The 23,999-nt window shown below is 35.8% G+C and overlaps 1 protein-coding gene and 1 pseudogene across 4 annotated transcripts; one reads left to right on the forward strand and one right to left on the reverse strand.

Annotated features, from left to right (window-relative positions):
* Positions 1 to 14,228: 14,228 nt before the first annotated feature.
* LOC143637547 (AP2-like ethylene-responsive transcription factor TOE3) lies at positions 14,229 to 17,333 on the forward strand. 3 transcript variants are annotated; one of them, XM_077104915.1, is made up of 10 exons: positions 14,229 to 14,653; positions 14,836 to 14,861; positions 14,977 to 15,007; positions 15,093 to 15,180; positions 15,273 to 15,418; positions 15,577 to 15,621; positions 15,745 to 15,848; positions 15,921 to 16,051; positions 16,148 to 16,243; positions 16,978 to 17,332. In XM_077104915.1, exons 1-10 carry the CDS (start codon positions 14,229 to 14,231, stop codon positions 17,161 to 17,163), a joined length of 1,278 nt encoding a protein of 425 aa, XP_076961030.1. In that variant the 3' UTR covers positions 17,164 to 17,332. The 3 variants fall into 3 exon arrangements, with proteins under 3 accessions (XP_076961030.1, XP_076961029.1, XP_076961031.1); XM_077104914.1 differs by having other exon boundaries at positions 16,142 to 16,243; positions 16,978 to 17,328; XM_077104916.1 differs by lacking the exon at positions 16,148 to 16,243 and having other exon boundaries at positions 16,978 to 17,333.
* Positions 17,334 to 18,687: 1,354 nt separating this feature from the next.
* On the reverse strand, positions 18,688 to 23,850 carry LOC143637612 (spliceosome-associated protein 130 A-like; annotated as a pseudogene). Its single transcript, XR_013154460.1, has 4 exons — positions 20,813 to 23,850; positions 19,546 to 20,037; positions 19,325 to 19,465; positions 18,688 to 18,923 (listed from the first exon to the last, which is right to left on the reverse strand). The product of XR_013154460.1 is annotated as a spliceosome-associated protein 130 A-like (transcript).
* Between the last annotated feature and the right edge of the window lie 149 nt (positions 23,851 to 23,999).

Below are 23,999 nucleotides of genomic sequence, written 5' to 3' on the forward strand. Positions count from 1 at the left end.
AACATTCAAATAATCAATCACATATAAAGGTTTTAGAACGAGCCAAATTTCCACCATAACTATTTATTCATTTGTTTGTTTAATAATACTTTGGTTACGATAGATTTGAGTTAGGAGTGAAGAAAACCGGGTTGGGAACTGAATTCGGGTTGTAAGCTAAAACAAAGCCGCTTTGTAATTTGTAAACCAGGTTGGTTGAAATCGGTTTGGACCCAACTGAAGGGGATGAAGCCGAATTGAGAATCCTACATTGAAACCTGTTAAAAATCCGAACCGATTTCAAACAGAACCAATTATTTTCCCCTTATAAATTGCTTTTCAACTCGAACCGGTTTGGGCTTGGAAAGTGGAAACCGATTTTGTGCACCTCTAGTTAGAGGTGCATAAAAAACCCGAACCTAGAAAAAAATCCAGAGATCGAATTTTTTTATACCTAGGTTTTTAATACTCAAACTCGTACCCGACCCTACCCGTAGGTACGAATAGGGCATTCATTTCGGTACCAAAACCCGTACCTGAACCAGACCCGATTTGTACCCGGTAATACCCGAAAATCGGAACCGGTTTTTCCAATACCCGAAATCGATTTGTTCAAATACCAGATCTATACCCGACATTACCAAAAAAAAATACCTAAAAGTTAATCGAAAAATACTCTAAAAAGTGCAACCCCCTTAAAAAATCTAAGTTATACCCGTAAAAAACTCAAAAACAACCCAAAAACAGGGTTTTTTCAATACCCATAAATAAGGTATTTAAATACCCGGTTATATACCCGACTCTAACCCGATACATAGGGTATGGATTTTAGAGGCAATACCCGGACGGGCGGAACCGAACCCGACCGTAGTATTACCAATACCCGATTTTCCAACACCCGGTCATATCCGAACCCGGTTCCATACCTGGAACCAGGTATTTGAAAACCCCGATTTATGCACCTTTACCTTTTGTTTGAGTTAAGGGATTTGGGCCGGTAGAAACGAGCCACAATGGCACAAAGTTTGAAAAGTTGATCCGTGGGCTCACAATGTTGATCTTGAGTAAAGAAACAAAAACTTTGAATTGAAGATAGTTTATCAGAAATCATAGTGGGCTTTTTAATATTTTTCAAACAAAAGTTGTAGCCCAAGCCCCCAAAATAGGATTTCTTGAATAAATTCACAAAAAAAGGAAAAAAAAAAGCTAGCAGACGTGTATACCATTAAATAAAAGTTGTTACTTAAAAACAAAATAAAATGTATATGCTTTAAAGAATTTAGCAATTATAAATAACCTAACTTTAATAAATTACATAACTATATTTTTTAATTGCATGTTGCAACTAGCAAGACCGTCTAAATTAGCTAATGGCCAACTACGTTTATGCCTTTGCTCGACTTTCAAACAAAATCTATGTATATAAATCAATGCTTCGACAATAGAGGTGCATAAAAAGTTATGTACAAGTCTTTGATCATTCCGTACTGAAAGTCAACTATGAACAAATTGTAGAACATACTGTTATATATATATATATATATATATATATATATATATATATATATATATATATATATATATATATATATATATGTATATATATATATATATATGTATTTCACTCGAGTCATATGAGCTCGAGATAAGCCCGTTACATAAGCTTGGTGATTTATACGGATTTTTGGATAAACGGGTCAGTTTTTTATATTAAAGACAATGGGCATGAAAACTTTAACACACGAGCAAAAAGTAGAAGTCGCACAATGTATGTAAGTAAAGAATAAGACCAATTATTATAGCATATTTTAGTTATATATTACTCCCTCCGTCCCATTATAAGTGTCCTAATTTGACTTTTTAAGTATTTCTTTTGTAACATTGACCGTAAATATTTTGTTCGTGTCATATAATACTTGATGAAAATTATATCAGTGTAAAATACATTTAAAACCCAATCCATTCATGTATTTTACATCAAGTATTATATAACACAAACAAAAATATTGTCGGTCAAAGTTAAACAAGAAAGACTTGAAAAATCAAACTATGACACTTATAATGGGACGGAGGGAATACATATTAACTATGTTTAAATAAAAAAAAAGCTAACTAAAAGACCAGTTGAAGATGATTAGCATCCATACAAAATATTTATCAAGTTGTTCAATACGTACTCAATTTTAAGTTAAAGAAATCTCAGAAGTTCACACACATTTGTATCTATCATTTTAATCCTAGCATATAAGACGTTTATGTAACCACATAATATATTTTCTATCTATGTATTATACATGTAATTATATAGTCCTCGCATTTTTCTATGGCTTCCCTTCTTAGTTCTTACATAAACTGGTAAGAGTAATTTATGACATTTTGAATATGGTCGTCCAAACCACTCTTCGCTCGCTCGGAAAATGCTCGCTCATTTTTTCGCTCGATTGAAAACGAGCCGCTCTGCTCGGTTCGATTTGTAAATGAGCCAAGCAACGAGCAAAGGTCTGCTCGGTTCGGCTCGAATATTTTTAACTTATTTTATATATGAACAAACATATAAATGTATAGACAAAACACATAAATATAAGCTTACGGTTATTTTTAACCCTTTAAATATTTCATATTCCGTCATTTTTTTAGTTTTATTTGTTTGTTTCAAGATTTTATAATATTAGAAGTTTGTTTACATGATCATTATATCTCACTTCAAACTTATCTTTAATAAAAAAAATTACAATCTATTACACGTTTGTCTAAAAACTACCATTTATTTATAAAATATATTATTTATATCATTCAAATTTGTTTCTTATTGGAAATTTTAAAGTGAAAAAGAAATAAATAATGCTCGAAGTCGCTCCATATTCGATCAAAAAATGCTTAATTCGATTTTGGCTCGTTTCGGTTTTCGCTCGATTCGTATTTCAGCCGTTCGGTTCGGCTCGGTTGTAAACGAGCCAAGCAACGAGCAAGCCTTCGCTTGGTTCGGCTCGGCTCGTGAACAACCCTAATTTTGAAGGTTAGTTGAAAATTGAAATGGGCCAGATCTCTTCTAGTTGGGCCTCTACTAAAACGGGCTGAATAGATAATGACTTTTTGGAAGTTAGTTTAGTAATAAATGGTGACAGGAACAGACGCACAAACATTTTTGATTAGTTTAATGAAGATATAAAAGGTGTAGGAGAGTCCACGAGACTCGTACCCCCTTATATTTTTTTATGTTTTATTCTCTGGGCCCATCTCGTTATTTTCACTTTCACCAGGCCCACCAAACTATTTTACTTTTTTTATGTCGGGATACTAGACTGACTAGACTTACGCATGTTCAAAACGGTTTGGGACTAGGAACCGGAACCGGTTCCTAACCGGTTCCTATATTCAAAACCCTCAATTAAACCGGTTCCAGGCTCGAACCGGTTAGGGAACCGAACCGGTTCTCCCACCCTCGGACCCCTAACCTATCTAACCGGTTCTTACCGGTTCCTAACCCGGTTTCTGTACCGTAACCGGTTCCAACCGGTTACAGTGTAAAAAATTTTTTTTTTTTTTTTGGTTTTTCGTTTGCGATTTGGATTCTAAACTACGATTCGTATTTGTATAACATGAAAAATAAAAAAAACAATTAACATAAAAATAAACAATTAACTGATGAAGAAAAGACAACTACTGAAGATGTTTGCCACTGAAGACAACTACTGAAGGTTGCCACTGATGAGGAATACTCATCAGTGGGAACATTCATCAGTTGCAGAGTTTGTTGTCACTGATGCAAAATATGAATCAATGACACATCAGTTGCAGAGTTTCATCAGTTGGAACATCATTAGTTAAATATGTAACCATTGTACAATGTAAACTTGTTCATTGGATTTGCAATACAAGTGCATTTAGTTTTTTTTTTTTCGTTTTTCGTTTGCGATTTGGATTCTAAACTACGATTCGTATTTGTATAGCATGAAAAATAAACAAAACAATTAACATAAAATTCATTTTATTTACTTTAAGAAGTTCAAAAAAAAAATGTTACATGTTTTAAAATCTTCAAAAACAAACTAACAAAACATTAAACTTATAAATATAAAGTTGTGACATATTATTTCTAGAAAAGCCTTCTTGTTCGTCGTAATTATTGAGCGGCGACTTCTTCCTCGGAATTACTTGTAGAAATGCCTTCTTGTTTGTCGTGCACTCGAACATCAAGTGGTGTTTCATCTTCGAGAGTGGTTACGTGTTGAATACGACCGATTGAGTCCAAGTGATCCTTTAAGCAAATGCATATCTCCACCGACTCCGAATTTAGTCTTGTTCTTCTCACCGATATTACCCTGCCACTAAGAGAAAAAGCGGATTCCGAAGCTACCGTAGAAGCTTGGACGGTTAGTAAATCACGGGCCATGGTGGCAAGAATCGGAAACTCGGTTTCCTTTACCTTCGACCAAGCCAAAACATCAAAAGTGCCATATTCCTCTTCGGATAAACCGGTAGAGTAATCATTTGCACTATACCTTCCTAATTCGCTTGAAGGGGTGTTACCCCTTTGTTTTTTAGCCGTTACGTTGCGAACGGTGTTCATAAGGCTAATCATGGGATCTCGTACTCTAGTAGCACTTGAACTTGATGAAGACCCCCCCGGCATAGGCATGTGTATGTTTGACCCATATTTATTTAAATAAAAGTCATACATAAATTTAAAATTCAAGTTAAAATCATTTTTTGCCTCTGTTGAAAAGTTTGGGTCAACTTCATGCATATCTAAGGCTGAAAAAATTTTGTCTATCACACATTCAACCCCCGTAACATTTAACATTGGGTTTAAAGCGGCGGCGCAAGTAAAAACCGGTGACAATTCAAGAAGTATTTTTTTAATTTAAACTTCATTGGTAATATGATGTTTGAAAACATTGGACTTTTATTTTCAAATTCTTTAAGATTGTTAACCATTAAAAATAACTCCGAAAGAACCAAGGGACTTGTCGGATAATACGTTCCCGATAGTTTCGTAGTTGATGTTTTAAAAACTTCAAGAAAAGTCGATAAGTCATTGATAATTTCCCATTTCTCATTTGAAAAGGGGATTGCCAAATCATTCTCGGCAAGACTAGAATGAAACATTTGTAAAGTTTCTCTTTGTTCCAAAGCACTTTGAAACATTGTGCAAGTGGAATTCCATCGATGAGGTACATCCCAATTAGCTCCCAAAGCTTTTCTTCCCGTATCTTTACAAAATTTTCTATAATCCATTTGTCTTTTTTTACTTTTCTTAAAAACTTCATGTAGCATTAGTCTAAAATCGTTTATAACCGATGTAACCTCATCCGAAGCAAGTCCGTCTTGCACGATTAAATTAATGATATGTGCAACACACCTTGAGTGAAAAAATACACCATTGCAAATCGGCGTATATTTTAATTTTAATTTATCAACCGCCGATGTATTATTCGACGCGTTATCAAATGCCATTGAAAATATTTTATTTTCTAGTTTATAAGTTTTTATAACATAATCTAAAATTTCAAACAAATTATCTCCCGTATGTGGATACTCAAAGAGTTCGAAAGCAATGGTGCGTTTCATCATTTCCCACGATGACGGGTCTACCCAATGAGCGGTGACACAAAGATAAGATTCGGGTAGACCATGTGGAGCCGACCAAACATCACTAGTTAAGTTTATTCCCGTATTTATATTTTCAAAATATGCAATTAGTACCTCTTTAGCCTTCTTCCACAATTTTAAACAATAACGTTTAAGAGTATGACGACTTACGTGAGTGTATTGTGGTTGAAGCGTATCTCGAATCATGGCGGTTAAGCGAGGGTTGTCGAAGTGGCTAAACGGCAAAGCTTCTTGAATCACAAACTTCGCCATACGATCTTGAACTCGATCAATTTGGTATGTAAATATTCCGCCTTCACTATCCATTTGCGTTTGTTGCGAATCGACGTTCTTTTTCAACGCCTTGCAATACGGTTTTTCGATGTGTTTCTTCAAATTTGAATTCGAAAGTGGGTTTAAATAAATCCCACAAAACTTGCACCGAGCCTTCAATGAATGGTCACTCAATTCAACCAAATCCCAATTGCACCAAATCTCTTGATTACGATTATGAGGTACAATACGAACGAAACTTGGTTCGGCGTTGGAACCTTGACCAACCGATGATTGTGAGGTAGCCATAACAACAAATATGAATATAGAAGAAGAGAAAACAAGAGATTAGAGAACTCAAAACGTTGTAATAGCGTTTTTTTGTATTTTTTTGCGTTCGGGTTTGCATTTTGAGTGTTGTGATGAACCCATGACACCGAATACCTATTTATACTAGTAGTGGGGTGCTTGGGGGAGCCAAAAAACAGCTATTTTTGACCCCAACGGTCAAAAAACGGCCAAAAAAACGATTTCCAACGGCTATATTCGATCCAACGGCTAGAACCGGTTAGGAACCGGTTCCGGATGGTTCGGTTCCAGAACCGGTTCCGGTTCGGTTCCGGTTCCTACCCGCCCCCACTCAGAAATGCAAGAACCGGTCACGGATCATCGGGTTGAATCAGATAGGGTCCGGTTCCTACAAAAAACGGGTAGGAATCGGTTCGGGTCTGGTTCGGGTCCACCGGTTCGGTTCCAGGAACCGGTTTCATTGAACATCTCTAACTAGACTAGTAGTTGCAAGATTTTTTATTGGACTAGACTCACTTATTTTACTCTGCTCTCTCTACCTACATGTTTATCTGTTTAATTTATTAATAAATAATAACTTAAATATAAATAGTGTGTATATGTTTTGAACGATGAACACTGGTTAACTATTTGGAAAATTTTAGGGGTTTGACGTCCAGAACCTAATACAACTAGTGGTGTTTCATATATATGAGCGGAATTCAAACCCGTGATGTCTAACAGAATACCGTAGAAACACACACACATATTAGTAAAGCTCCATTTATGTCCTATTTTTATTTTTTATTGAAAATTTTATAACAAAAGAAATGTAACAACTAAATTTATATAATGCTTATAAAGACACAAAAGTTTTTCTTATAAACTATTAAATTATTATTTTTTAAACAGAAATAGGATTTTGTTAATTTTTTTCATCATTTTGAATTATTATAAATTTTTTTAACCTATGTTATCTAGCTTGTTCTACCAATGTGTTTAGAAAAGAATCTCATTGATATTATGATAGTTGTGTGGAAATTATGATGGGAAAAAGGTGGTGGAGAATAAGAAGGGGAGAGAAGCTTTCTTTCTTTCTTTTCCTTTATAATGCAAATGAATGATAAGGTTAAAAAGGTAAGTTTAACATAACAGATACTTAACATCTCGTCATCAATCATACTAAGTGGAGTCCTACCAACAGCAAAACTATAAGTATGGTCTGGGGAGGGTGGGATGTAGGCACACCGTACCTCTATCCAAAAGGATAAAGAGGTGGTTTTAGGAGAGTCTCTCAGCTCTAGAATACATATGTATGGGGAAATATAAGCAAATCAAAGTTCAACAGTAAAAAATATAATAATAATATAAGTAGGGAAAGAAAGTACCATTATTGTTTGTGACCAGAATAAGGTAAATAAACGCCCTAAAGTATTCATTTATCCATAAAAATCCTTAACTTTAATTCTACTTCTCCAAGAATTCATATCATCAACCATGTCCTCTAAGAGGTTTAGGTCTATCAGATCATGCCTAATCCTCTCATCCCAAGTCAATTTAGGTCGTCCTCTACCCCTCCTTCTCTACCTCTCCTCCCCTCTCATCCCAGATACTTAACATCTGTTAAGTACATAGATGAAAAGTACGAAGGTTAAGTAAAATCCGAGATCTTATACATAATTTCTTACAACCAATAATCTGAAGTGAAAGTTCGACTTACCATGTTCACTATCCGCGTAATCTACTCTTGTAAATTTGAAAATTAAATCCACACTCCCAAAAAACTATATTCTTTGTTATTTAACCTAAGATCATAACTTTACACAACAAAATTCAACACCTCACACGATATATGATATTTTTGGGAAAACACGTGTGGAATCTAAGAGATGTGTAAAATCTATATGATCCCTAGTAAATGAAATGACAATTGTGCACATCGGTGTCAATCCATTTAACTAACATCCAGCCTCCTTCCAAGTTCCAAATGAGATCCATATAATCAGTTAAACCTAGCAGATTTTCTTGTGGTCCACTAGAGCGTTGTTTTGGAACACATATATCATCGACGTAATAGGTACGGTACATCTTGGTAGGGATGTGGTGTTGAAGGCGATATGATAATCAAGTTAGTTTCCGTAATTAGTATAATTTAAGTCTTTTTGTTCATAATAATTGAAAATATAACATCCTCTAGTAAAAAGCAAGAAGTATGATAAATTTCAATGTAATTTTACACAATTTAAGTATTAAATCCAAGACTTAAACTCATAAGTTGGATGATGAAACTCACAATTTAATTGTAACTTGAGCACCATATTTTTTTATATTTTATGAATAGTATATAACCAAGGGAATAATAATCAGATTGCAAATACCGTTGCATACTGTTTATTCAAGTGATTTAAAAATAAAAACTTGTACTATTATAATTTAATATTGGGAGTCTTGAACATGCCTAAATTCCATAAACCGGACATATATTCTAGTAAAAATTCAGATTTTTGATGAAGGGACAGATTCTAAAAAATTATTGATCCAATAACTAGACACCAAAAGGTACGATAACAGTTGATTGTATGATTGAAAGAATCGGAATATCACACACTTTTGGGTAAATGTCACCTTTCAAATATTTCATTTTTTTAATTTTTGAGTGATTTTTAGAACATATTATGGATGATACTTCACCTCAATCTTGTCACGTTTCATTATCAGAAAAAAGAATGAAGATAACATTTTTAATTGAAAATTAAAGATTATTATTATTATTTTAATTATTGTACGTACGTATACCGACTATTTTCAATCTTTATAAAGTTATTTCATTTTATGTCCGCGTATGACCTTAAGTGCCTTCGAATTTAGACTAACTTTTTATTTAATTTATTTTTGTAGTTATCACATATTCACTATGGGTGTGATTTATACATTTCAAAACATTTATAATGATGCGTAAAGATTTTATTTCACATATCTTGTTATTATATATGATTATGTTAACATGGCATGTTTACTTACACCTAATGTTACCAAGTAACTATGGCTTTAAAAGTTTTTCTATTCTTCAAATTGTTAACATAGACCTATATGGTTTTGTGCTCACCAAAAACAAGAGACCTTTATGCTTTTGTTGATTATAAATTTATAATAACAAATTTTACAAATAATATACATTAAATACACTTCAATTTGTCTCCTTTAATAATAAAAATGCAATAGTTACGTGGATGTTAAAAAATCAAGATCTTCTTTAATACAATTTTTAAGTTAAATTTTATTTATTTTTTTCAATATCATAGAGCTAACAAATATGATGGGACCCACCAATAATTGTATTGTTTATATATTTTTCATGTGTCTCCATGGGTGGAGGGATAAGCCTTGAATGGCCTATATTTGTTTAGTTTAATGATTATGGTGTTTGGTGGAGATTACATTGATAGATATGGTCTTGTTATTGTCATTCAATTTCACCCTACAATTATTATTAAGCTTTTTAATTCTTTTCCCAACATTTACAATCTTTGTGCCCCTCCACTTGAATGTAATTGGCCTTTGGTGGTTGAAAGATGTTGGAAATTCCTAATTTTCAAAAGCAATTGTCCTAAGGCTGAGGGGTGTGGGCCGCTAACCGGGGCGCTAGAGCCTCTCCGCTCGCGCCCCGGGGCGCTAACCCCACACCACCGGGGCGCGAGTAGGGGCGCGAGCGGGGCGCGAGCGCAGAAATCCAGGCAGGCGTGAGGCTGGTCGCGGGAGAAGAGAGAGAAAATGGACGTTGGGAAGGTAAAAAGAGCCGTTGGGAAGGGATTAAATTAAAAAAAAAATATTTTTTCCCTAAATAATACCCCATTTCATCTATAAAATACCTCATTTCACTCATATCAATCACCACAACTTCAAAATAAAACCCAAAATCAACCCATCTTCCCAACTTTTTTTTTAAAAAAAATGTCGTCGTACTCGATGATCTTGTATTAGATTAGTGTTATTATTAAGTATTATTGTTTGTTTAATTTTTAGTATGTTTTTTTTTGTAATTTGAATTTTAAAAAAAATGTGTGTTTTTTTAATAATTTATAGGTTTTTTTAATAATACGTTGTTTGAATATATTTATAAAAAAATAAAAAAAAAATCGCTGGAGCCCCTGCTGGAGCCCCTCCACACCAGGGCCAGGGGCTCCAACGGGGGCTCCAACACACCCCTTATCCAGTTTCTCTCTCTGCCACACGTCATAATATTATTGGCTGGAGCCCCCACTGGAGCCTCCATTAGAGCCCCCCACACCCCTTAGCCTAATAACTATAAACAACTAAATCTTATTGAATTTTATATTGGAATTATACATTTTATAAATATAAAACTGTACTCATATGTGTGTAATAAGAGACATGTAATCATTTGAATGCTTTTTATAAATCACATGAATATTTTTTGGTGTTTTAAGAAATTATATTTTCTGTAAAGAGATGTCAAAAGAGAATTTCACTTTCTATTAATTATACATCCCTTTGAAATAGCATCATCAAACCTTTAGAAAGTTTCAATATTTTGTTTGAAATAACATTACTAAGTTTTGTAATATCTTTCTCTAATTTTTGGCATAAAATTTTCCTTTCAACTTGAAATATATCTAGATCTGTAAATTACTTACATTACTTATAAAAGTTATAAGCAAATTGGATTTAAACCAAGTAATGAAAATTAAAGAAAACAAAGTTTCCGCCTAAGAACATAATTATCAGTAGGAACGTGAATTTCTAACACTTCACGAACCTAGCACAAAATTCGCTAGTTTAGGTTTAGTCTAAGCGAGTTCTGGTCGATTTGGGGTTAACCCGGTGAACACCTATGGCTAAATGTACAATGTTGGTGTAATCCCGATAAGTCACAAGTTGAACTGTTTTACCCATTTATTTATTTTTAGTTTTAAAATCTGGTTTATGACTTTGAACTATCTTTGTAATTTTATGCCAAGTTCTGTCACATGAATAAATAGTGGTGTTTAGGTGATGGACAAGGCATGAATAGTGAAAACAATGTCTAAATGTCTAATACATAAACATTGAAACGATTTTATAAACCCAACTCGTTACTAAACAGGGTTTACAAAAAAATGACACGATTAGTTATCGTGTTGTGTCCGACATGTTATGAGAGCCCTACCCAACCGTTGTAAGCTCTCCAACATGGTGTCATCCAACTCATTGCATTTATATATTTTATATCTGCAATCACACGTATAGATGACTTTTTAATTGTTTTTACAAATTATTAGCTATTTAATAAATAAATACAACATACGATCACAACTTTAAACCGAAGAGAACCACGTGATAAGTGTTGTGTCCTTGAAAGGAAAGTGTTAGCGTACTTTCAACGGCCAACGATACCTTATCTGCTACATTTTTGGAAAATTATTTAGCCTATGTGGTAGCCTGTCATTGGATTAAATGTCAAAAGAAACAATGTGTTTCATCTTCTAGAGGGAGAAAATGGTTTTTTGGTAATTTTAATTTTTTTTAATAAAATAATATTATACCCTTTTTGTTTGTCCTTTTGGTAAAGTGTTAATTTTTAATATATGAATGAAATAAAAAATAATATAAATAACACATGGTTATTTTTTACCAAGGGTTATGCCGACACTGCTAAATTTTTACCCAAAGTACCTAAATTATCTACTAATGAGTTGATGTAACCTCATTTTATCCTAAGGTATCAAAAAGGGGAGGGTACTTGTAACTTTTATCCGAAACTATCCAAACTGGTTTTTCCAACCAAACATGGTCACATCTATTATTCTAATGGCGGCCACGTGTTTAGTTTAGACCTAAGATCATGTGTAATGGAGGCGCCACCTTAGCCAACTCAACCATTTTTGCAGCAACTCATCCGCCAAACCATTACAACATAGGGCGCCAAGTCAAGTCTCGGATCGATAATCAAACACGAACTAAACGAATAACTCTCGTTTATATTAATCAGAAAATCTAACACAAAAAACTGATTACAAATTATCAAACCCTAACTCGGTTTGACTCTTGAAGAACCCTAACTCGGTTGCATCTAGATGAACCCTAACTCGGTTACATCTTGTGTGTGCCTCTTAGATGAACCCTAACTCGGTTGCATCTCACACCACCACTCTATAATGTCAAACCATAACATGGTTTATATAGACTAACCTAACTTCCTAGTCAAGACATTACCTATTATAATCACAATACAATTAGGAAACATAACGCAATTAGGAAACTAAACCAACTATGACCTTCTTGTCAATATTGGTCCCTCAAGTTCACCGACTTATGACTAGAGTTTGAAATTACTTCCAACACCAAGGGAAGTAGCCCTATTGGTACAACTAACAATGTTAGGGGAAGAGAGGGGGGGGGGGCATCTTATTTCTAACCAATCAAATCATTTAAACAAATATTAAATAGTAATTATGATGTTAGTTAAACAATTGCACGTTTTAAAAAAAAATTAGTAAAAGTCTATATCTCTATGTAGCAGTGACATACTGACATGACACTGCATTATTCGTTTTATAATTAAACCACAACGTCAAAGCATGTCTATGTGTTGAACATAAGAACATTACAAGAAGAGTTACTAAACTCTTTTTAGAGATATATAGCATTATGTGTTAAATTAGTTACAACAAACCAACTTTTTTATACATAATCTTTAAGTTACTCTATCATCAAAGTTTGATCACGAATTTTAAAGCGTTATTTCAAATCTCAGGTCCAACGATATTGAAAACACAAATTAAGCTCCGAATCAAAACTTTTTCAACTCTCATATTTTGCTTCGTTTTGGTATGATTTAATATTAAAACAATGAGAATGTTAGTTTTGTGTTTTTACTTTTTATTCATATTCCATATTGTGTTACATGATACAAATATCAAATTTATGTTTTTATATCTAATAAATGTGTATAAATAATTTGCAACTGCTAGATAAAAAATAGTCCTTTTAACGTGATGTAGTGGTAGCCAATAGGAAACCTGAGTTTCTTAATGGAAACTCAGGTTTAATCCCCACTAAACTTTGTGGTAGACATCATCGACAACTGAAGTAAAACTGAGATATTTGTGATCTCTAATTTGATTTTCAAGGTGTTCGGGTTTTATCACAAGTGGGTATTCGAACGGACGGGTGTTCTCCGATACTAGAGACAACTTGGACTTGGACTCTTGGAGGCATTTAAGGGTATGGCCGTCTCCGATAAATGCTAGAAAAGTTTGGGTTGAACATGAAAATAAATTTAGGAGTTAAGCCCAAAATGAGTTTTTTATTGGTTTTAAACAATATAAAAATCTAAATAAATTTTACTTGGTTATCATTTGGTTTGTGTAAAAAAACTTTTTGTATAAAAATAGGCTTAAAAATGTCTCAAGTCAGACTAGATACCACAACCTTTTGGATATGAGACACACTCATTTGCCACTATACGAAGCTAGTTGTTGTGTAACTGAGACATTAAATATACATATTGATTTTCATTAAAATATATATAACTTGCCACAGACCAAGCAGCGTGTTAGGTTGGGATCCGTCTACCACCATGTCCTCCTTAAGGGCTTCGTATGGTAGTGTTGGACAAGCTGACAATAACCTTTTATCATTTGGTTATCCCGTAGTTAGTATCTAGACAATTCAATGTCTGTTAATCGTTAAATAAATAATAAAATAAAAGCAAGAAAAGTCCAAAGCAAGCTTTTGTTTTGTTTTTGCTAACATTAACAATAACAATAACATTAAACTATACCCAAAACAGTGTCGTTTTCCTATATATATCAGCATCAATATTATTATTTTTCCCTCATTCGAAAAACAACCACCAATACCAATCTCTCATTGCCTAGCCAGCCTCTGTTTATCGTTACAACTTACGCTATGTGTATAAGAGTTTGTTAGATTTCAGTAACAGAAATAATAATATCTTCTGTGTAATTAGATCAATCTCAACCGTTTTTCTCTCTCACACACTTTCACTATGTGTTTTCTGTTCTAACTATACACCAATCCAAAATGCTCAATAACCGTTAATTAAACATATATAATAATAATATTGAAGAAAGATGTTAGATCTTAATATCGATGTAGCTGTGTTACCTGTTAATGATGACGATATGATTGGATTCGAATCTCAGAATGTTATGGAAGATCGTCATTCCGGTACGTCAGTTTCGTCAGACGTGATAACCGTTGATGATGAGTTATCGTATGCTGCAAGTAATATCGGTTTAATTACGCGCCAGTTTTTTCCGGTTGAGATTGATCATTTAGAGTTAGAGAAGTTAGCCTCTCATCGATCAGTATCAGTATCTTCATCATCGCCGTTAGTTGAATCACACTGGTTGAATTTGAAGATTCCGGATCAGCCGGTGCAGCAGCAGCAGCAGCAGCAGCCGAAGAAGAGTCGACGTGGACCGAGGTCTCGTAGCTCGCAGTATCGCGGTGTCACGTTTTATCGTCGGACTGGACGCTGGGAGTCACATATCTGGTATACATTATAGTTAGAAAGCTGCTGTCTAATCGAATTATTGTTATTATTATTATTATTATTAATCACTTGTACAGTGTGATTAGTTAATGCGTATGCGCGTCGGTTATTAATGTTTGCTATTAGATTGACAATGTATTGAATGTGTCTATTGTTGAATAGTTTTGTGTTTTTTTGTTTAGGGACTGTGGGAAACAAGTCTATTTAGGTAAGTAGTGTTTATTATATTTATTCCATTATAGTTCAAACATAAAGTTCTATATTTAGTATATTAAGTTTATATTAAGTTTGTTAAGTTATTTTACAACATTGAGTGGTTACAGGTGGATTTGATACTGCTCTTGCTGCAGCTAGGTATCTGATAATATTTTGTAACTTTAACATATTCTGCCGGTTAATGTGGTTTTGACTTTTGACTTATTGAGTGGTTGTAATTCAGGGCTTACGATCGGGCTGCAATCAAGTTTCGTGGAATTGATGCTGATATTAATTTTCATGTGAAAGAATACGAGGAAGATATGGCGCAGGTGGGGTGAGAATATCATGATATATATATTATACTTTGTGTCTGATTGACCAACAACTTATTGATCAATGCACGGTTATTGTCCCGCAACAGGCAAAGAATCTATCAAAAGAGGAATTCATTCATATATTGCGTAGGCAGAGCACCGGATTCTCGAGAGGCACTTCAAAATATCGAGGCGTGACTCTTCATAAATGTGGAAGATGGGAGGCACGTATGGGTCAGCTTTTGGGGAAAAAGTAAGAAACCTGTTTCGTACTTTCGTGATCTTGAATTCTTTGATTAGATTAAATAAATGCTTTATGCTTACTTGATGTAGCTGTAGTTTACTATTTACCTATGATAATTGTGATTAGCACAGCTTTTTATCTACAAGGTTACAATGATTGGTTTGCAGGTATGTTTATCTTGGATTATTCGACAATGAAGTAGAAGCTGCAAGGTTGTTGACTTGTTGTAAATTTATGTTTACGTAATCCTTGAAAGTTAGTTCGTTTAAACTTAAAAGACATTTCAAGCATCATCCAACTCATGTATCTGCAATTTGTGTTTTTGTTAAATTCAGGGCTTATGACAAAGCTGCTATTAAATGTAATGGTAGAGAAGCTGTGACCAACTTTGAGCCGAGCATCTATGGGGCGGATAGAAGTTTGGGATTCATGATTCAAGGTATCGATTGTGTTTATAAGTTATATTGTTTTTGTTTTCTGTTGATCTCTGATTTAAGTTTATTGTTTTCAGTAATTGGTGATAATCTTGATCTCAACCTCTCAGTTTCTTCCACGAAAGAGAGTCGAAAGGGGAAAGATAATGTTCAGGATGTGAATATCTGTTTTGAAAATTGTGAATTACCTTCTGAGAAAAGAGTTAAGGTGTGTGATGATGTTTGGTTTTAGAGTGATGAAGTTTCTTGTATTCTTTTGTTTAGATCTTATATCTTGTTTCTTGTTTGTGAATTCAAGGTGCAGGGTCGACCTCAAGGTGGTATCGGTGGACAAACGGTTGTGTCTGATCGCCATCCCGTGTGGGCTAACATGTATTCTAGTTTTGCAACAAATTTTGAGGTAATTATTCTCAGATTATGAGATCCATGATCCATCTACATGAGACCGGTACAGGCTGCAAGAGTTAAAAAAAAAACCACTTTCAATTTGGTTCGTCACTCGTGGTTTTACTTTGAAAAGTAGGTTGAATCAAAACTGAATCACCTTTCTATTTCTCAAACATCGCGGTGCATCGACATTTTGCAAATTGTAAACCGACAATGAACCTGTAATTAACCAAAACTGGTTTGTAACTTGCTGCCTAAAGGTGTACAAAAAAAATGGTTCCAACCCGAACCGTAGGATTGAAGCCGGGTTGTAACTCTATGGTTTGAAACCGGTCAAACTTAAACGTTGACTTTCTTCAAATTGGTTTTGACTTTTGTTGACCTAAACAAGAATTGGTTCCATCCCGAACCGGTTTGGGAAACAAAATGTTTTAGTACACCTCTACTTGTGCCAACGAATAGGGATGTTTAAAGTTTGGTTCAACAGACTAAAATTTTAGACAAAACCGCCAGTTACGATCTAGAAAAATGGCAAAACGAACTGATCGGGCTGGTTGGGTTAGCCAGACCAATTAAAACGGTTCTGTTTGGCAGTTTTAACTAGTATTTATAACTTTTTTAGTTAAAATTAAAATGATAAAATAAAAACTGCCGATACGGTTTGCTCAACTGGTTCCAAGTTCCAAACCGAAACCGAAACATATGAGCCTCTTAATCCAACCAATTTAGTTTAATTTGTTGTATCAGGAGGTAGCAAAAGCAAATGGGTCAACAAGTGTCCATCCTTCAACAGCAGCAAACAACTCAGCATGGCAAAGGCAAATGCAAATGATGAGAAGCCATGGTGTCACTTTTCCCGTTCCAGTTTCTTATAATACAGCAGCAGCAACAGCAGCATCATCAGGATTCTACACTAATAATCATATTGGTTAAACCTCACTCGCTACCACCCGTCATTTCCGCTTTTGTTTTGTGTGCATAAACTACAATACAAAATAATTTGGATATTGGTCTTTTCAAATTTGTTGGTATGAAAAATATATCATTTAGTAGTTGGTTTTCATGTAATATTACATTAGGATGCATTTTTACACTCCAAACATTGGTTGTTCGGTATATAAGGTGTTTTATGTCCTCAACTCCTCATCAAACGAGTTCATGCAACGAGATGAAAAGGTCGACCGTGACCCGTTTGTTGCTGATCTGCCTCCACTACCGATGTAGCATGATCGATATTGCTGCTTAGATTTCCCAATGATGGTGGGGTGTTTGATCCAATCCTCATATTAATTCCTGAATAAATATATATAAAAAAACGCATATAATGGCATAAGTAACTGTACTAAAGGAGATACGGAGTGCAAAGAGATTGGTTACCTGATCTGGAGGCAACAGCCACGTTCGTTAACACTTGGCCAAGTTAAACACTTATCAAGTTTCACATTATAACTATAGTAGAGAGTTACACTCGTTCGAGTTCCTGACATTTTGACAACTCGAGACTCTCAACAGTCGTACTGAAGTCTCATCACAAAACATTTTGAACTTAAAGCTAGAATGACTAAAATAAACTCTCAAAAGTACATTAGTTTGTATAAGTTTGTCTATAGATCATTACGAACACTTATCTGAACAATCACTAAAGGGACATCTAAAATTAACCAATACCACCGCGCAGTGTCCCTTAGGCCGTGGGTACCTCTAAAATTAAGCACACTCTAGATTTTGGTATATGTTCTCGTAGGCCTTGGGTACCTCACATATAACTTTCTTAGTAGTTGGCTCAACTATGTAAATGAGTAAAGTTCGGGTTCGGGCTATGGCCCAACTTGTCTAGTTTGACGGTTCTACTACATGACCATGGATCACACTTTACAAGAGACTGAATAGAACTCGGTTCTTAACTTCTTACCCGTTTCTACTGTTACAAATTGAATTTGGCGAGTCTTGATTATCTGATATTATTGTAATTAGGTGACACTTGTTTAGGTGCTATATTTGCTAAATTGATTGGGTGCTAATTTGGGGGGATATAATTTTTTGAAACTCAATAAAATTTAGAGAAGCCAAATATTTTATTTCGCTTTAGGCCCGAAAGTGTAAACTGTCTAAGACTAGCAACCTGTGAACTTGTTTACAACTTCTCTCACACTCATAGATAACCCTACATACCCCCATTGAGTTGCTAACCTGTTTGACGAGTAAGTAAACAGTGAGTTACAGGGTTTACTAGTCGGGAAAAAATTTTCACACGAATACATGTTCACGTTCTGCCACTGTCACAACACAAGTCACCTCTAGGTAATAGTTTGAGAGTGTTAGACGCTGCGTTTGAAATTGACAACAATTACTTGAACTCTCTATTAAGATACAGCAGAATTTACTCGAAACAAATGCCAATCACTAATGTTTAGAAACAAACCTACCAACATGCTTCATAAAAGTAATTCAAGCAGATGCAAGTTAACTATAACCTTGATTCATAACAATTAAAAACTACTACAAAGTCCAAAACACATGCAGTAAAATCTCACAACAATCGAGTAAAACTCCATTAAGAAATCTCTTCGTAATTACAACAATAGAAGAAGAGTTGAACGTCTAGTGCAATGAGACCTAAATTGTCTAAGCCTCTTTCAAGTCCCGTTAGTTAAACCATGCTTTGTCTTGCACCCATCCAGCCTTAGCATCATCTGCATTCATCAAAAACCCCATAATCAGCTGTAATAAAATAATTTGCAACATGTAGTAGTTATAACTTATAACACCCTAAATAATAATTAAAAATAATAATAAGACAACTAGCTCTAGCTCGAGCTAAATAAGTGAAGCCAAGGGACGTTTATTAAACAAGCTTTAATTTTAGACTCAAACCTCAATTAAGCTTCTAGAAAACCGATCTCAAGTGGCTCACGAGAGGCTTGGCTCATTTACACCCCTACGTAAAACGGCCAGAAAGGACAATCAATATTTGTAAAAAAAATGACACGCGTGTACCAATAACAGGACATATAGTCATAAAGTAGCATAGTAGAATACAAGCACATATGACATCATATGATCCAAATAGTACTTAACCAAATATGTATTTTACCTTTTAAAGAATTTTGTTTCTAACATCTTCCAGCTTCTTGAGAATCTCTGCTGGAGTTCTATCCAACTCATCCGCAATTTTCCTCTGCTGATCCAACGACAACGTCGGAAACTGTTCACAAAGGTCCCCATCAATGACATCCTGCATAAACAAACCAATATTAGTATATCACACGCTCATCAAACAACTTTAAAAACAGTTATAAAACTTGATATAAGTACCTTAACAGGAAAGTAAGCAGATCTAAACGCCATATGATCTCTCCCACACAAAGGCGGATGTTCTTGCCTCATATGCATCTCCAAATGCGAAAAAAAGTCCACGTCATCACGCGAGCTGAATGCCAATAACGCCCCTAGGCTACCCATCACAGTTCCATACATCACACACTCAGTGCCACCTGGAATTAAAGAGGCTTTTTGCATACATGTGACAACATCACCAACATGAAACTGAACAATTTCTTCAACCTTATTTGGTGCCCCGTTTAGCTTCCCTTGTTCCCATTTAATCTTTCCACCAGTTGGATCTTCCTCGATTTCGTCTGATACGTCTTGTGGTAATCGAACAAAGTAAATGTTTCCAAATTTGTCAGCTCCTGCCATGGTGTCGAAGACCACATGGTATGCTGATGTCAACCATCTTGGAACTGAGTCGTCAGCGAATATGTATAGCTGGTTTTCGTCCCGTCTGTACTTACAGTAGTGAAACGACTATAAAAACAAAAAAAAAACACATTAGTAAGAAACCGAACTTATATAATTTTCGAATTTGTATTTTGAATGTTAAATAATTTTGTAAGAATATAATGAACAGTGTAACCAAAATAATTTAGGCCCAATCAATTAATCATTAACTAACAAACAATTTTAGGCTAAAAATCATTAACTTCAGCCAACTATTTTTTTACCCAAATTTTTCAAGCCCGAATAGCAAGACCATAAATACCGAAATGAACGTTTTCAAAATCTCAAAAACGAAACCATAACTGGAATAACTGACGTAACTAAACAAAAATAACCAAATCCAATAAAAAAAACAGGACTGTAATTTTATGTGTGTTACCAATTTTCAGTTCAGTTCTGGCTTTGCCATCAACCAAAACCGAACCGCAGAAACCATTTTATTAGTAATTAAAAAAAGAAAAATAAAGGTGTTGCCCTAAAATTTTAGGTCCATATATGTATAATCAAATAATCATTAAACACACACAAACAAAAACAAAAACAAAAGACCCAAATTAATTATTTTGGGCCATTTTTACTCAGAATTTTCAAGCTCAAATGGTAAAACCAAGAAAACTTGACACCGAACCAATTGAAAAAAAAACGAAGCCGAATGATTTTCAAAAATCCAAAAACCAAATTTTCAGTTGAGTCTAAAACCAACCCATGCACATTCGCACACACATAGCATCTTGAAATCTCTACTTAACTGGATATAGAATATGTTTATAGCATGAATAATTTATTATTGAAAAAAACATACCTCTTGAATGTCTCCAACATAAATTCGATCGCGATACGTATGAATGGAATTGATTGTATTCGGAAACAGCTTATTCTCACACTTTCTAAGCAATTTCTTTTTCCCCAAATCATAAAGCCGAAGAACTGACCCGATTCCCGCAAGCAATTTTCCCTGAAACTGACATAGCGCAAGTGGGACCCCATCAACTGGAGTTTTATGCAAAAGCTCAAGCGATTTCCCATCTTTAACAAACCGATTAATATGAATATATCCAGCTGTCAAAGATCTTTTGGGCCAAAACTGAAGACCCTTCGCAGTACCCACAGCTAAAAGTGTACCATACTCTTAATCATGAAAGTTTACAGTACATATACTAAACGCGGCCTCGTTATCTTGAAGCTCTAAAAGACAAGTGGTCTCGGTTGACTTTGGGTCAAGGACCCGAATGCAAGAAACCCATTTGTCTGATTCGGCTTTAGGGTACCCGTACTGTTCATCGGATAAAGGGTCATCTTTATCTTCATCATCACCACCGTTTTCTATCTCCATTTTACCATTTTCTCCCTGACCAGCAGCCTCAAAACACTCTTTTTTCGCACTTTCACGTAACTCAGCTGGAAATGCACCCTGATCGCTTTCAATCGTTACCAAAAGTTTCTTTTTTGGATGAAACACAAATTTTCTTGGAGTGTATCTTAATGGGATAGCGGTTTCGTTAAAAGTTTCACCCAATCTTTCGATTGTAAAAACTCTTAAGGCGTCACCAGCAACCGCTACCACACCTTCAGCACACTGGTCAGATGAAAACGAGGCTGCGTATTCAAGTGTTTCGTAAGAAAGTGGCGTTAAAAGAAAGTGACCCTGGTGAACATAACCCAACCATGGTCTACTCGACAAGCAAAGCATGGCTCTTCTTCCGCGAACCAGAATTGAAAACAATTTGGGAGCACGAAGCCCTAGAAACCGAGACCGTGCATCTGAAAGCTGGCCCGTTATCATGTCCACAACGGTCCTGAAAAGCACCCCACTTTGAAGACCCGCGTTTAAAAACAAGCTAGCCGGATGGTCCGCACCGTCTTCACCACCAACAGAAGCTTGAACCTCAAGAAAGAGAAGTGATTCAGGAGGTGAAGAGACACTTTGCAAGCTAAGAACCTGCATACAGTCATCAGGGTCCAAAGATAATATTCGAATCGTCTTATCGTATGATCCAACAGCTAGAAAACGAGATCTTTGTCTGCCATCAGGTACAGGTGCAATATCCAAGCATGCCAAGTCACCAGACATTTCGGTTTTTTCAACTTCCATCAACTGTCCGGTCATATCCACCTCAAAGTATATAAGCTCTCCTCCACTTAATGCAACCACCACCTGAAGTCGGTTATAACCGACTTTAACGATAGTTCGTTTCCCAGGTGTTCTCCACTCGTTAACACGACCGTCTTCGGGTATATGTCTAATACCACTCGGATGAACTTGCATTAAAGAATCATCACCTATTAATGAAACAGCAAGTGAAGGTGTGGTATCAAGAAACCCACTGTCACTAACTTCCACAACAGTTTCTCCAATAGAGAGAACGAGAGTCGCATTTGCAAAAGACACAACAATAAACGCATCGAATTCATCATTAACGTTCTTTTTAACCGTCCAAGCCGCACTTGGAACACCAGGAAGCTGTGAAACGGCCATTTCACTGATGGCGAGTCCCGGCCTAAGAATTCTAAGAGACGAACGAGGTCCTCGGCCACAAAGTGTAAAGATTTGAGGCGTTTCTTCTTCAAAATGATTCACAACTTTTATGTCCATAATGGGCATCAAGCTCTCCAATTGGTCAATTCTAACAAGATTCTTCAGCCCACGAGGCTTGAAAAACACTGGCTGAAACCCTTCATCAGTTTCCATTAGCGTAGCCGATGATGACTCCACATCAGGATCAGCTCCTATAGCTTGAAACTGATACAAACCATGGTTCCCAAACTCCGAAGCAGCAAACAGAAAACCAGACTTCATAACACACATGGCAGACGTAACCGGCAAGGTATCAAAATACTTGATTTTCAGCTCTGTAACACGCTCGTTATCATGATCAAGTGTGACTTTAAACACGTCACCATACTCAGTCTGCAACAGAAAGAAAAACATAGACTTCTGTTTATGCACGCTAGCCGAAACAATAAGCACCCCACGCTCGGCAGGCAAATCCGCCCTCTTAGGAATCACCGCCCGAACATCCGGATGCCCTTGATTCTTATAAATAACAAAATTCTCCGCACAAACAAGCACACCACTCGGCCCATCTCCACCACCAGGAACCGTCACCAACATATTCGCCCCATTATCCACCTGCTCCGACCACTTCCTCGACACATGATTAAGCCCCAAATCCAACTCATAAAACGTAAGCTGCTTCTGCGCCTCGCTCGCCGCCTGCCCCGTCGGATCCTGATCCGCCTCCGAATAATCCAACTCAATCGCCGCAAATATCGGATTATCAAAACCACAGTCCACACCAGCATCGAGTACGTAATAGTATGCGACTTATGCGCCTCCAACGGAGACGAAATCGTTAACCTAGCGGCGGTATCCCTATTCAAGACATAAACAAGCTTCTGCTTCTCGCAAGCACCGATCATAACCGCACGGCCTTTAGGATCGATAGCTAAATACTGGCCGGGGACAATCCTACGGCTACCGGATTTACCAAACGTCTCCTTATGGACTTGGACAAACACATTCTTCTCCTTATTATACTCTAGAATAATAATACGGCCGGAATCGGAACCGACGACAATATAATCCTTTTGAGCACCGGTTAACCTAAACTGAGCTAGAGATCTAATGGCACCGAATACGTCTACGGAGAGAATGGTTTGGATCTTACCGTTTTCGTCGGGGCGGAGGAGTTCGAGGACTTTGCCGCGTGCGACGATGAGTTCCTGAGACTTGTTGCCGCCGGAGAAGCTGCCGTTGATGGCGCATACGATGCCGGTGGCTTGCTGGAGTGTGAGGTTGTACAGGTACATGGTTATGGTGTGCTAAAACCCTAGAAAGTGAATGAGGAATTATTAGGGCTTATATTTTTGGAGAGTAATGAAGACGGCCTCTTGTGCCGGTGTCGTGGACAACAGGCTAAATAGCCTATGGTGTGTGTAAAACCGAATTGAAACCGAAAAATTCGAATAAATCAAACCGTAAAAACTAA

Source organism: Bidens hawaiensis, unplaced genomic scaffold (genome assembly GCF_021521415.1).
Source record: "Bidens hawaiensis isolate Kalapana, Puna unplaced genomic scaffold, B.hawaiensis_p1.1 tig00008374_1, whole genome shotgun sequence".
NCBI classification, from domain to species: Eukaryota; Viridiplantae; Streptophyta; class Magnoliopsida; order Asterales; family Asteraceae; genus Bidens; species Bidens hawaiensis.

What these genes read in the sequence shown, in the direction of transcription:
- LOC143637547 (XM_077104914.1), top strand. Translation starts at nt 14,229, where the DNA reads ATGTTAGATCTTAATATCGATGTAGCTGTGTTACCTGTTAATGATGAC. An exon ending in TGGGAAACAAGTCTATTTAG is followed by an intron (nt 14,862 to 14,976) that starts GTAAGTAGTGTT and finishes GAGTGGTTACAG; the next exon opens with GTGGATTTGATACTGCTCTT. An exon ending in GGTCAGCTTTTGGGGAAAAA is followed by an intron (nt 15,419 to 15,576) that starts GTAAGAAACCTG and finishes ATTGGTTTGCAG; the next exon opens with GTATGTTTATCTTGGATTAT.